This window comes from Grammomys surdaster, unplaced genomic scaffold (assembly GCF_004785775.1).
Source record: "Grammomys surdaster isolate TR1022 unplaced genomic scaffold, NIH_TR_1.0 125808, whole genome shotgun sequence".
NCBI classification, from domain to species: domain Eukaryota; kingdom Metazoa; phylum Chordata; class Mammalia; order Rodentia; family Muridae; genus Grammomys; species Grammomys surdaster.
This window is the reverse complement of record NW_021620639.1, coordinates 1,449,536-1,462,739: the sequence shown is the minus strand read 5'-3', so window position 1 is coordinate 1,462,739 and position 13,204 is coordinate 1,449,536. Positions and strand designations below refer to the sequence as shown.

The 13,204-nt window shown below is 39.6% G+C and overlaps 1 protein-coding gene and 1 pseudogene across 4 annotated transcripts in view; one reads left to right on the top strand and one right to left on the bottom strand.

The window, feature by feature from the left end:
* Positions 1-298: 298 nt before the first annotated feature.
* Positions 299-13,204, bottom strand: part of Nvl (nuclear VCP like) — a 52,001-nt gene continuing 39,095 nt past the window's right edge. For all 4 annotated transcript variants that reach the window (XM_028789308.1, XM_028789307.1, XM_028789309.1 and 1 more), the window contains 6 exons: positions 10,882-10,981; positions 7,890-7,996; positions 5,478-5,554; positions 3,836-3,924; positions 1,838-1,908; positions 299-534 (listed from right to left, as the gene is read on the bottom strand). In XM_028789308.1, the coding sequence (XP_028645141.1) occupies positions 490-534; positions 1,838-1,908; positions 3,836-3,924; positions 5,478-5,554; positions 7,890-7,996; positions 10,882-10,981 (489 nt within the window). In that variant the 3' untranslated portion in view covers positions 299-489. The remainder of the gene's footprint in view (positions 535-1,837; positions 1,909-3,835; positions 3,925-5,477; positions 5,555-7,889; positions 7,997-10,881; positions 10,982-13,204) is intronic.
* On the top strand, positions 12,636-13,157 carry LOC114640411 (annotated as a pseudogene).

Genomic DNA, 13,204 nt, shown 5'->3' with positions numbered 1-13,204 from the left:
ATGGGGATGTGAGGTGATCAACTCTCAAGAAGACTGTTTTTTGAAACTTTTATGCATGATCAAGAGAGTTCAAAATAAAATTTTATTTGAATAAGGCTTTATCAGTTCTTTTCTCTTTCTTAAAAAAGGAGGGAGTTTTTCCACAAAGCTGGTCAGATGGGAAACACCATTTTCTTCAATTGGTCCTCATTTGAAAATAAAATGCTTACAATAAGATCATCTGTGTCACCGGGCAGTGGTGGCACATGCCTTTAATCCCAGCACTTGGGAAACAGAGGCAGGCGGATTTCTGAGTTTGAAGCCAGCCTGGTCTACAGAATGAGTTCCAGGACAGCCAGGGCTACACAGAGAAACCCTGTCTCGAAAAAACAAAAAACAAAACAAACAAAAAAAACCATCTGTGTCAAGCTGAAAGAAGACCCTTCAAAGTGAATGTGATTCGTGTTGAGTTCCACGCACCAGACACCTCCATGCCAGGTACTGCAAACATCACTGACTGAGGGACCTCTGCAGAGCTTCATACATCATTTGATCCTGTGAGGACAAAAATTGTCACATTGTGCTAATCAATCAGTTATGCGGTAGAAGGTATAACCTGCAAATTCCTACACTGAAGCCCCAACCCCTAGGTGGGTTGCTTTGGAGACAGGGCTTCTGCAGAGGTGACTGGGGTTGCTGTGCAAGAGGAAGTTTGGACACTGAGTGCATAACTAGAAGGACATGTGAAAATGAGACAGAGAAGACACCTGCAGGGACAGAGACCACAGAACTCTGACAAGCCAGTATCTTGATCTTAGACGTGTGTCTCTGTTGTTAAAGGTACCTGTCTATGGCTCTCTGCTACAGCAGCTCTAACTGCTGGACCCAGAGATTCTGCCTTGCTACGACCGTACCTAGAGTCTGTACAAGTTCCTTTCTAGGGTGCGCCATGATTTCCATCGTTGTCTAGGGAAGTTTGCACGCAGGTCAAGAGGTATTTATACTTGTGAACTATCCTGAGACCTGATGGAAACAGGAGACTAAAGAAAAGCCCTCTCAAGTGTCTAAACATTCTGAAAAACTGCCAAGATGGCTCCCACATGACTGTTCCACTCTGTACAGCACAACGTATGAGACTTGGAGCATCTCACATCCTCACCTCCCTTGCTGTGGTCAGTCTTTCAAAGTTCTGTCAATGTAGCACCTATGTAGTAGAAGCTCACTGACGCCACATGAACCTTTTCAGTGTCACGTGGCCATTCTACTCTTACCCATTTATCCCAAAGAAAATACAATGTGTTCTGCTTTATTTCCAGCTATTTAGAATCTATCTTAGGGCCAAAAGTTCAATCCTTACCCTCTACATAATAGAGAGAGAACTCTCACAAGTTATCTTCTGATTTATGCTTACATGTATGCTTACAGCTATGGCACACTTATGCTCCCCACCACACACAAGTAATAAATAAAAGTGACATTTATTTTTAAAAGCCAATTATGCTAGGTGTGGTGGCTCATGCCTACAATATAAAACAATTCCTATGCTTTTTATTTAATAATATATTTGAGAAATGTCTTTCATTTTTTGAGTAGCTATATCATTTCATTACATAAACATTTAAAGTTTTGGCCTATTATATATGCCAGTGAAGAGGAGTATTATAGCATATAGCTATAATCCTGAAACTTAGAAGGCTGAAGCAGGAGTCTCAGGAGTTTGAGGCTAGCTTAGGCTATACAAAGAAACTGTCTTTCAATAAAAAATAAACAAAAGAAAATAAAAAGATAAAATTTCTGAGTTCTTTAGAACTGATGTCATTTCCCACCTCTTTTCTAGACACCAAGGAATGTTTCTCACCTTTATTGATATGGATGGTTTGACTTTCCTGAAAGCTTCTTCAAAGTGCTTATGACTGACCTTAAGATCACCTGTGGAGGAAATGCAAAAATATACATCTCGGTATAGTAACACAAGAAAACAAAACTGTGAGGGGTGATCAGAGGGAATCTATTCAAGCACATGTACATATGCCCCTCTCCAGTTTGGCCTCATTGAGAATCTCTCCATTTCATTTGAGGAAACAGGACTGCTGGTAGTCAGTCTGTCTCTCAGGAATGCTGGGATGGAAGAAAACCAGTTGAAGTTGAGCTGTGCATGCTGTTCACACTGTCACAAATGACCAATGTGATCTCAGGTAGAAATAACTTAAGAGATTATAAGAAGAGATGATCAACAGAACTAGAAGTAACTAAGAACCAGTATTACCACCCAAGGGTATGCTCTTAAATACAAATTTACACCACTGAGTGACAAAGGCTAGAAGTCCTCAAAGACAAAACCACTAAGGGTACATATGCATATCACAAAACTGGATTAGATGGAGTTAATTTTTATAAGGCTAGTTGGTAAAATAGCTAAATGCTAAAATATAACTTGGTTTACAATGTTAATGTGATAACTTAAGTGATGACAATTTATACTCAAAATAGTAAATAGATATTAGGATAATATATTTACCTAAAATAAAATAATACATGTTGCAGAACATGTCACTGAGTAATTGGAGAACAGAGATGCCTATGCTTTGGGTAAGGTATTAGCGCAAAGTCTCTAAAGGCCAGAGAGCTAAAAATGACAGCCACGGCAAAACAGAGATGCCAGCATTTGTTATATGCATATACAAAAAATAACCAGGTAAATAAGTAGCAACTCCAATATATGGGAAAGACCTCTTATTTTTTAGTCACCAAACATACTCTAAGATAGTGGTGAGACTCAGCTTACAAAGTGGCATACACGACTTTGCATTTGATTGTCACGGAGGTCGGGGTAAGGAGGATATGACAGACACCCATTATGTGACTCAACAACTGAAGACCGGTCTGGTTTGGTTTCTTGAGCACGGGCTGGGATTACAAGTACACAAGCAAACGCGGCTCTCGTTTTTTGTTAATACAATGTTCTAAGTTTGCTTATTATCATTAATTTCTGAAAGGAACAGAATACAACTTATAAAAAAACTTTCTAGTAAATGTATGCATGTGTGCCAATACATCTATGCTAATCCAATGTTATTGTAACAATATTTAGCTTTGAGATTCACAGAAGTGGAGCTGTCTAGACGGCGCGGTGTTAAGAACGCATCCTGCTCTTGCAGAGGATCGGAGGTCAGTCTCCAGTGTCCATGTCAGGTGGTTCAGAACCACCTGTAACTCCAGCCCCCGTGGATCGTCGTAATGCCTTGTGATCTCTGAAGGCATCTGTATTCACGTGCACATTTCTCTCCACCTAACCCACCACAAACACACCCACATACACATCATTAAAAGGAGACCAGCGTGCATTTGAAGTTCAAAACAAGGGCACATCTGTACCATACACAGCACCTCAGAGACACTTAAGCAAGTAAAGGAATATAGGTCATGAATTAATCTTTTCTGGCCACACAATATCCAAATACTAACACCAAAAATACTGTCGAAATGCAAGGTAAACAGGAAACATATAGGAAAGGCCCCATATCATCCATAAAGGAAATACATGGATTTTTGTCTTTGACTTTCTGGTGCTGGGGAAAGAGTCCTGAGCCTTGCATATGATAAGAAAATGCTCTACCGGTGACCAGTACATATTGCCATCTGATTTTATATTTCAAAGGGAAAAAAATCTTGATATATAAAAAACTGTGTATTTCTTAAATCTTCTGAAATCTTCAAATCTTCAAAAGCTTCAAAACAAAGTCTCATCCTCATTATACAATGTTCTAAAGAAGGCTAGAGAACACTACTTAAAAGCAGCGTTTTAAAATATCCAAAATGATAAACTAGAATGTAGAAATCCTAGAGAACCTCCTACCTGTTGCAATTCCATTCTTCTGTCCTGTTATTTCTTGTCTCAGGGCACAGAGAGAAGCTTCTCGTACCAAAGCAGAAAGGTCTGCACCCCTAAAATAAAAGAAGTGTTCTTATGTATTCCTAGGTATTCTAAAAGCCAAGAAAGGTGTTTACTTACAATACACTTAACAATAAAGAAAAACAGCAAAGAATGAAGGTGGAACCAGGAGTGGTAGGAGCAGCTTATAGCTTTCACTTAAAGAATTATCAACCTTTAGAAGAAAGGGACTTCCATAAGGTGTGATACAATGAAAAATAAAATGTCCTTCCTCTTAGCCATAGATACTAACGTTGATATAAAACATCTAGTCAGATGCTGGAGTATGATGACCTAAATTCAACTCCTAGAAACCACATTAATAGAGGAGGAAAAGGAGGGGGTAGGAAAAGGCAGAAGAAGAAGAAAAGGAGGAGGAGGAAGAGGAAAAAAAGAAGGAAGAGGAAGAAAGGGGAAAAAGAAAGAACAACCCAGTCCAAGTTACAGGCAGGCAGATCCCTAGAGTTCACTGATGGGTGAGCCAGCCTAGTCTAATAGACAAGAGGTTCAGGATTTAAAACAACAAAACAAAAAAATGTAAAACCATCGTCTCAAAACTCAAGGAGCTTCTGAGGAACAATACCTAAGTACCTAAGGTAGTCTATACTAACCTCTTTAGGTACCTACAAACGCCTGCATGAATAAGCACGTGTGCACGCACACGCATACACACACACACTCCAAGTAGTAGACACTTTACACATACAAAGCTGAGTGAACAGACACAAATACACGCCCAAGCTTAGTCTGTGTAATTATTCCAAGTAACAACAGTAGGCTGAGTCAGCACAGCCCAAGGATGTAATGAAATATCTGTGTTGACTGGCCTTTTCTATACTGCAGCTTTAACATGATCTGCAAAGATTCTCTAAGAAATAGTTTGAATTCTGGAACTAAAGCCTCAGTTTCAGATATCAAATAATCAAGTGCCTGTGTTACTAACTCAAGAACAGCTCTCAGAAGCAAGCTTACAGTGCTGAGCAACAGCCCTGAAGCCCTTAACGATGAAAGTTCTCACTCACCTTACTTTCTTGTGGAAGTCCTCGTATTATCTGGCCTCAGTTTATAGGCTTATACCAAGCACCAGAGGTATTAGGGACGAACAATACGGCTTTTAAAATTAGAGTGGCTGGGGCATCTCAGCTAAACTACAAAAATAAACATTAAAACTCAAGGCAGAACTATCAGGTGTCCTGTTTTGGTTGCAGGCTGTCAATGCCACATTAATGCAGGGAGCACATAGCCTTGCAGATGTAACTAAGGGATTTTGATATCCAGTGAGAAACACATGCACACTTTATAGTCTGAAAAAAGAACTTACAGCAAAGTTTAACAGCCTGGTTAGGGAAGCTTGGGTGACAAAAGGGACAATCTATGCCAGAAATTCAGCCTCCAAATCAGCAAGCAAGCTGTCTGAGAAGAAAGCAGCAAGAACAAGCCAGGCACTGGGTACACAGGAAACATCATTAGCTTTTCCAACAATCTGAGAAATGGGCTTCTTTCCCTTTCCTGCTGATGAAGAAATTATACTCCAGAGGTTTCAGACAGCAGAGACTTAAATACTCACGTATAGCAATTACAACGAAGGTCATTAGCAATTGTTTCCAAATTTACATCTTCATCCAGTGGAGGTTTGGTGCCATTCTGAATAAGAGAGAAGTATGAGATTTATTTGAGGCATTAAAGACTTATATATGCCGGGCAGTGATGGCACACGCCTTTAATCCCAGCACCTGGGAGGCAGAGGCAGGCGGATTTTTGAGTTCAAGGCCAGCCTGGTCTACAGAGTGAGTTCCAGGACAGCCAGGGCTACACAGAGAAACCCTGTCTCGAAAAACCTTTAAAAAAAAAAAAAAAAAAAAAGACTTCTATGTATCTGTGTCACTGGTTCTTAATGAAAAAGAATGGCTGATGACTAAGGTATTAGAACGAACTCCAAAAGCAATGTAGAATGCTATGGGATTCAATCTGGAATATCAGGGTAAGAGCAGACTTAAGTGTGAGAAACTTTAAAAGCAAACCATTGACACTCATGAAATTGGAGGAATTTGTGTCATGAAACTGACTGAAGAAAAATAGTATTGAACCCAGCTTGTGGAGCATGAAAGGAGTCTGCTCTACACTGGACTCAGGATGTTGTTTTTAAATCTCTCATCTAAAACCCAAAATTGACATTGGAACCAATTCCTTCCAGCTCATAATTACAGATGCTAAAAACGATAAGGCTCAGAAAAGCCTCAGAACTTCAACACTGACCGTAAGCACTACGTACAGGAACCATGCTTACTAATATTCTAAGTAGATTACATGGCAGAAGGAAACACTACACAGTTTTTAAAAAGTATTTTTACAGAGGCTAGTTAGTGCTTAAGAGCCCTGGCTGCTTTTCTAAGAGAACTAGGGTCAGATTTCTAGTACCCACATGGTGGTTCACAACCATCTATCACTCTAATTCTGGGAGATCTGACACTCTCTTCTGGCCTCCATAGGTACAAAATATGTAGTTAATTCATAAACATGAATCTTTAAAATCCAAAAAATAAAATTTTACAGTTAAAACTATGTGCATATATGGGTACATCTATGCCACAGAATGCAAGAGGAGGCTGGAGAAAATTTCCAGTTGATTCTCTCCTTCCAACATGTAGGTTCTGAGGACTGAACTCAAGGTCTTCAGGCTTAGAGCCAGGTGGCTATAGTGCAATTTCTACAACGATCGTGGAGGGATTGCACAACATAGGAAAAATTAGTTCCAGCTAACCTATCATTGAAGCATAAAGACAATAAGCAAGAATTCTTAAATTGAAAATAACTCAGGAATAAAGTTGAATAAACTACCAAGGAATAGAATGAATCCAATAATGGCATAGTTACAGATCAAACAAAATAAACTATAAAATGTATTTGGGAGGAAAAAACAAAAACCTGGCAAAGGTGCTTCTTTGAGTACTATACCTACTGAGACACACTCTGAAAACTGACTACTGAACAGAATGCCAGTGTGATAAAACTGGACAAAGATATACAAGGAACAAACACCGGGCAGTGGAAGGAGAGAAATACAAAAACACTAATTATTTCATTAACTAAATGTAAGTGTCCAAAATGAAGTATGGCTGGTGTGACGGCTCACATGTATAACCCCTGAACTTAGAGAGCAGAAGCAGGGCTGTGACAACTTACAGCTGGATTACACAGTGACACCTTTTCAGGATGGCTTTAAAAACTCATGACTTCTACCAGCAAGTTCCAAGTCAGTACAGGCTATAGTGAGACTTTATCTTAATAACAGTAACAATAACAACAACAAATAACAACAAAGTTAACTATGCTAACTCAGAAAACAGAATTTATTATGAAGATGTCAAATCTCGATGTGTTTCTGAATGTTCCTGATGTATCTGTATTTACTTTCCTTGTATTCCAAAGCTTCATTCTCTATTTCAGACAGGATGATCTAATGGTCAAATATTTAAAGACATGGAGAACAGGACTACAAGGACGTCTGATAACACTTGTTGAATACTAAGTCCAATCCTTCATTTAATTTACCTTCATTGTGAGTAAGAGAAAAGAAGAATGGTCTATGTGTTTAGTGAACATTTTGGGAGATGGAGGCCTTTAAGCTCTAGGATGGGACATTTAAGCTCTAGGAAAAGAACAATCAGCTAACCTAAATTACTACCTGGATAACTTTAAGAGTCATATGAGCAGGGCTGGAGGGATGGCTCAGTGGTTAGGTGCACTTTCTGCTCTTGCAGAAGACCTGGGTTAGGTCCTCAGTGCTCACATGAGGATGCTCACATCTTCAAGCCACTCAAGTCTAGAGGATCTGATGATCCCTTCTCACCTTATTGGGCAACTACATACATGTAGCTCACATAATTCATACGGGCACACATACACACATACATAAAACAAAATAAAAACATTTTAAAACAATATAAGCATACACAAAAAAGCCACTTCTTTTACTCACTTTTGTAATGGTCTTTAATATGGCAACACGGTCTGCTGGGGGTGGCAAACCCACAAAGAGTGTTTTGTCTAGCCGGCCTGGACGCAGAATGGCAGGGTCAATGATATCTAGAGAAGAGAGAAAAACAGATATAAATTAAACAGAATGCTTTTATTTTTAATGTAATTAGTCAAAGACAGGAAAAATTCTTTTTGAAAACAAAACAAAACAAAAAAAACCAACAAAAACCAAACTAAAAATTGTGGTCAGCTGGGCATTATTTACATTATTGAAGTAAAATGCTCTGGGGCTAGGAACGTGGTTTAGTTGGTAAAGTGTTTACAGTGAAGGCATTAGGACAAAGTTCAAATCCCCAGAAGTCACAGAAAAAGGAAAGTATGGCAGCAAGTGCCTATTAGATCAGCACTGGAAAGGCAGAGATAAGATTCCTAGGGCTTGCTTGTCAGCCAGTCTAGCTACAGTGAATTCCTGGTTCAGTGAAGAATCCTGTGTCAAAAAACAAGGTGAAGATTGAGGAAGATGCCTGATGACCTCCACATACAAGCATGCACATCCACAGACAGATTCCATGCACACACCCCTCTTACACAAAATCTATCCATGTGACAATGAAACTCTAACGAGCTCTACAACTGTTCTTCTTCCAGAACTCTCAATCTGAGGTAATATGTCCTGCCTCAACTATGTTTTTTCTCAGTGGTGTCTTTCCTGTCCTCTCTAGTCTTTATTGTCTTTTGATATAAATCTGCTATCATTTCATTGTCACAGTGCAGATACATACATACAGGCAAAAACTAACACAATAAAACCACACAAATGTGTGTGTTGGGAGTTGTAGCTCAGTTATTGTTAGAGTACTTATTTAGTATGTTTGAGACCCTGGGTTCAACTCCAAGCACTGCAAAAAAAATTTTTAGCTAAAAAAATAAAAATAAACCAGGCAGAAAATTATTATAGACATCAGAACAAGTCACTTCATATAATGAAACAAGAATAGCCAAATAGACATGAGTACAACTGAAAAAGATCCAGACTATCTGTAAATACATGTAGTAAACTGACACAGCAGGTTAAGTTATAAGAGAAAAAGGAATGAGTGAGATTCAATAGAGCAGAAGATAAAACACAAATGCATAAGGTAAACTAAGGTTCATTGTTACTCAACACAGACCTAACTTATTACAGAATGTTAAACAGAATCCTATGTTTTACAACTAAGAACAAAAAACTGGAGAATACTATTCCTCTCTACTGGCCTGACCCCTACCCCCACTGCAAAATGCGCTGCTTTGTCTATAGGAAACAAAACAAAAAACAAACAAAAAACTGTGAAGAATAAAGAACTTTAAGATGACTGATACACACAAGGGTAAGAAATCTCTCGGGAAGGATAAATGGGTATAAATGAAGTGGTGTATGAAATGGGTATAAATCATGGGTGGGCAGACTCTATAGTAATTTTCTCCAAATGAAAACATACACCAGCTAGACAACTGAGAAACTCATTCAAGGAGCCAAGTGAGGACTCCATCTCTGTAATCACAGTACTTAGAGGCTGAGGCAGAAATATGTACATACCAGGTCTTTAAGAACTATTATGTGATATCCTATTTCAAAAACAGAAAACAAACCAAACCCACAACATGTTCACATATTGTAAGGACAGGGCTGGGGAGATGAGTCAATGGTTAAAAGCACGTGATTCTCTTTCAAAGTACTTGAGTGTGTATCCCAATATCCATGTTAGGTGATCACAAGTGCCTACTCCTTTGGCTCCTGAGAATTTGATGTCTCTTGGCTAGTAGACTAAGAAAGTCCAGGTTGCAGGGAGGGCAAAGGATTCAAAATATAAACAAAAACTAGAGTGAACTAGAAAAGCCAACTTTTGAAGTCTGTATCTTTCTATCCAAATCCATCATAGAATGCTTAAGCTTGAAAACAATTTTTAAATCATAGTTTAGGCCAATAATGGGGCACGGTGTCAGTATAAATTTTTAAAATTTTATCTTAAAATTTCAGGAAATAATATTCTTGATTCCTATAAACTTGAGAGATACCATACTACATAATTTCTGAGACAACTTTTAGGGTCAAAAGTATGCTTTGAGCCAGGCATGGTGGTTCATGGCTATAATACTCAGGAAGCCAAGTAGAGAGACAAATAGCTCAAGACCAATGTACATAGCAATATCCTGTCTCTAAAAACCAGAAACAAAAATGAGTGTGGTACAAGTATTCTCTGACAAGAAGACAGTTTTATTAGAACTGTTCTAGTTTACTTTCTATTGCTGTGAGAACTTCAAGATGAAAACAAACAAACAAACAAACAAACAAACATCAAATGCAAAATAGGGGAGAAAAGAATTTATTTGGCTTATATTTAATACTGCTAATGGCTTGCTCACTGGCTCATATTCGACTAACTTTCTCTTCTTTTAATGATTATTTTATGTGATTCATGATGGTTTGGCAGCATGCACAGATGTCCACTGTGTGTCTATGGTGCCTGGAGATCAAAAGAGGGCATAGGGTCCCCTGAAACTGGATTGATAGATGGTTGTGTGCAGACATGGGTGCTGAGAACTGAACTTGAGTTTTCTCCAAGAGCATCAAATGCCTCTAACCTCTGAATCGACTGTCTTTCCCGCCCTTAGCTAACTTTCTTATGCAGCCTTTAGAAGGTTGGGCCCTCTCATGTCAATTAACACTCAAGATAATCTCTTAGAGACATGGCCAAAGCTAGTCTTTTTTTTTTTGGTTTTTTGAGGCAGTGTTTTTCTGTGTAGCCCTGGCTGTCCTGGAACGCACTCTGTAGACCAGGCTGGCCTCGAACTCAGAAATCCGCCTGCCTCTGCCTCCCAAGTGCTGGGATTAAAGGCGTGTGCCACCACCGCCCGGCTGACCCCAATGTTTTTAATGCAGCATAAACAAGACCTGTCTAAGGTTTTATTTGACTTTATAAGTATATTTGTGTAATGTTCTTCTTTCTTACCTGGTCTATTAGTGGCCGCCAAAATAAAAACTTGCTGACGTGTTTCTAAACCATCCATCTCTGTAAGCAGCTGATTCACCACACGAACACTAGCACCTGTCTTTAAAAAAAAAAAAAAAAAATCTAGTTTCTTCACCTTCAAGGTAAGGAAAACAGTCCATTTTTCCTCTACACAACCGAACACATTGAACACATTTCCTCTCTTGAATGAGAGCGTCTGTCAAAGAAGGATTATAGTGACCAAGCAGTGGCATAAATCCAGAAGTCCCAGGTACCCAGAGGCTAAGGCAAGAACATATAATCGAGGAGTATAGGGTCAATTTGAGCAGGAGAGGGGATGGGGGAAGGGAAGGGGAGGGGGAAGGGGAGAGGGGAGGAGGAGGGGTACGGGAGGGGAGGGGAGGGGAGAGGAGAGAGGAGAGGGAGAGGAACAAACTATGGAAGAGAGGAGGAAGAGAGTGAGAAAAGGCAGGCAGGCAGGTAGGCAGATGAGCACCAATGACTATTAAGAGTCACTGTCACTATAGATACTGTGCAAAAGGAAAATCCTCAGTGTACTTCCCTAGCCAAGCTGCTGTTACTCCCTGTCAGAATGAGAAAAACTGAAGCTTAGAAGAGGCTACCTGTCTAAATTGTATGCTTCTGAATTATTTAACAGCTACCACGAACCACCATTTGGGTGACTCTAGACTTAGCTTCCAAGCTCTAGATTTCTGCCTATGTTGAATATCCCACATCTTTCAATGCAATACATAAGGGGACACTGAGTACATTATATTTTTATCTTTTTCTTGAAGCAAATGGTACAAGTATTCAGGACTATACCCAAGGGAATGGTTTAGGTACAGGGAATACAGAGATATAGAAACATGGAAATAAAATACACAGACAATGAAGGAAATGAGAAAGTACTGCTATGGATGTTTTACTATTAATTGACTTTCTTCATTCACTATAAATTCATGTATAGAGACAGCAATGTGCTTTAACCCACTGGTTCTTTTAGATGGATGCATGTACGGACCTTTATTATCCCTCTCTGGTGACGTAACACTCCTAATTAAGACATTAACAAACTCATAATCCAGACTCAGCAACACTGAGAATTATTTGGTTTAGCCAGGTAGTGGTTGTGCACACCTTTACTCCCAGCACTTGGGAGGCAGAAGCAGGTGGATGTCTGTGAGTTCAAGACCAGTCTGGTCTACAAAATGAGGTCCAGGACAGGCAGGGCTACACAGAGAAACCCTGTCTTGAGAACAAAAAGAAAAGGATTGCTAATTTCAAGAAGAAACTGTGAGGCTGGAGAGATGACTCACTTGAAACACAAAATATATTTTGTTAATAATAAGTGACAAAAAAATAGACACAGGCATTATCCTTAGTTGCAAAGGTGTGGGAAATGGTTAATTTAACACTGTTCTTGGGTATTATGTAAACAACAAGTAATTTGAAATATGACATAGTATTAACTGTATTTCAGTATCTAAGTCACATGTATGTACCTATTTAGATATGATTCATACTTCCCAAATTCTATTACATATTACATATTATTTCTACATGTGCACAAACATCAGATACAAATGTCAGAGAAAGTTCTGTCTGTAAAAGAAACATGTAGGCCCCAGTCACTGAGCCGCCGCCGAGGACTCAGCTGCCTCCCCCTCGAGCCCCCTTCGCTTCCCGATGCTCCGTCCCCCCTACACCCCGCCTTCTCCCAGGCCATTTCGGAGGAAAAGGAATCGTATCGTATGTCCGCTATCCAGAACCTCCACTCTTTCGAGCCCTTTGATGATGCAAGTGAGGGTGATGACCTGCCTCCTGCTGGCACTGAGGATTATATCCACCTAAGAAGTCCACAGAGAAACGGCAGGAAGACCCTTCCAACTGTCCAGGCAGGGGACCACTGATGATTACGATAAAAAGAAACTAGTGAAGGTGTTTAAGAAGAAATTTGCCTGCAATGGTACTGTAATTGAGCATCCAGAATATGGAGAAGTAATTCAGCTACAGGGTGACCAGCGCAAGAACATATGCCAGTTCCTGATAGAGATTGGACTGGCTGAGGACGACCAGCTGAAGGTCCATGGGTTTTAAGTGCTTGTGGCTCTCGGAAGCTTAAGTGAGGGTTTCCTTGCAATGAGTAGAATTTCCCTTCTGTCCCTTGTCACAAGTTTAAAAACCTCACAGCTTGTATAATGTAATCATTTGGGGTCCGCTTTTAACTTGGACTAGTGTAACTCCTTCATGCAATAAACTGAAAAGAGCCATGCTGTGCAGTCTTGAAGTCCCTCATTTAAACAGGTTAAGCAGTAAGCCC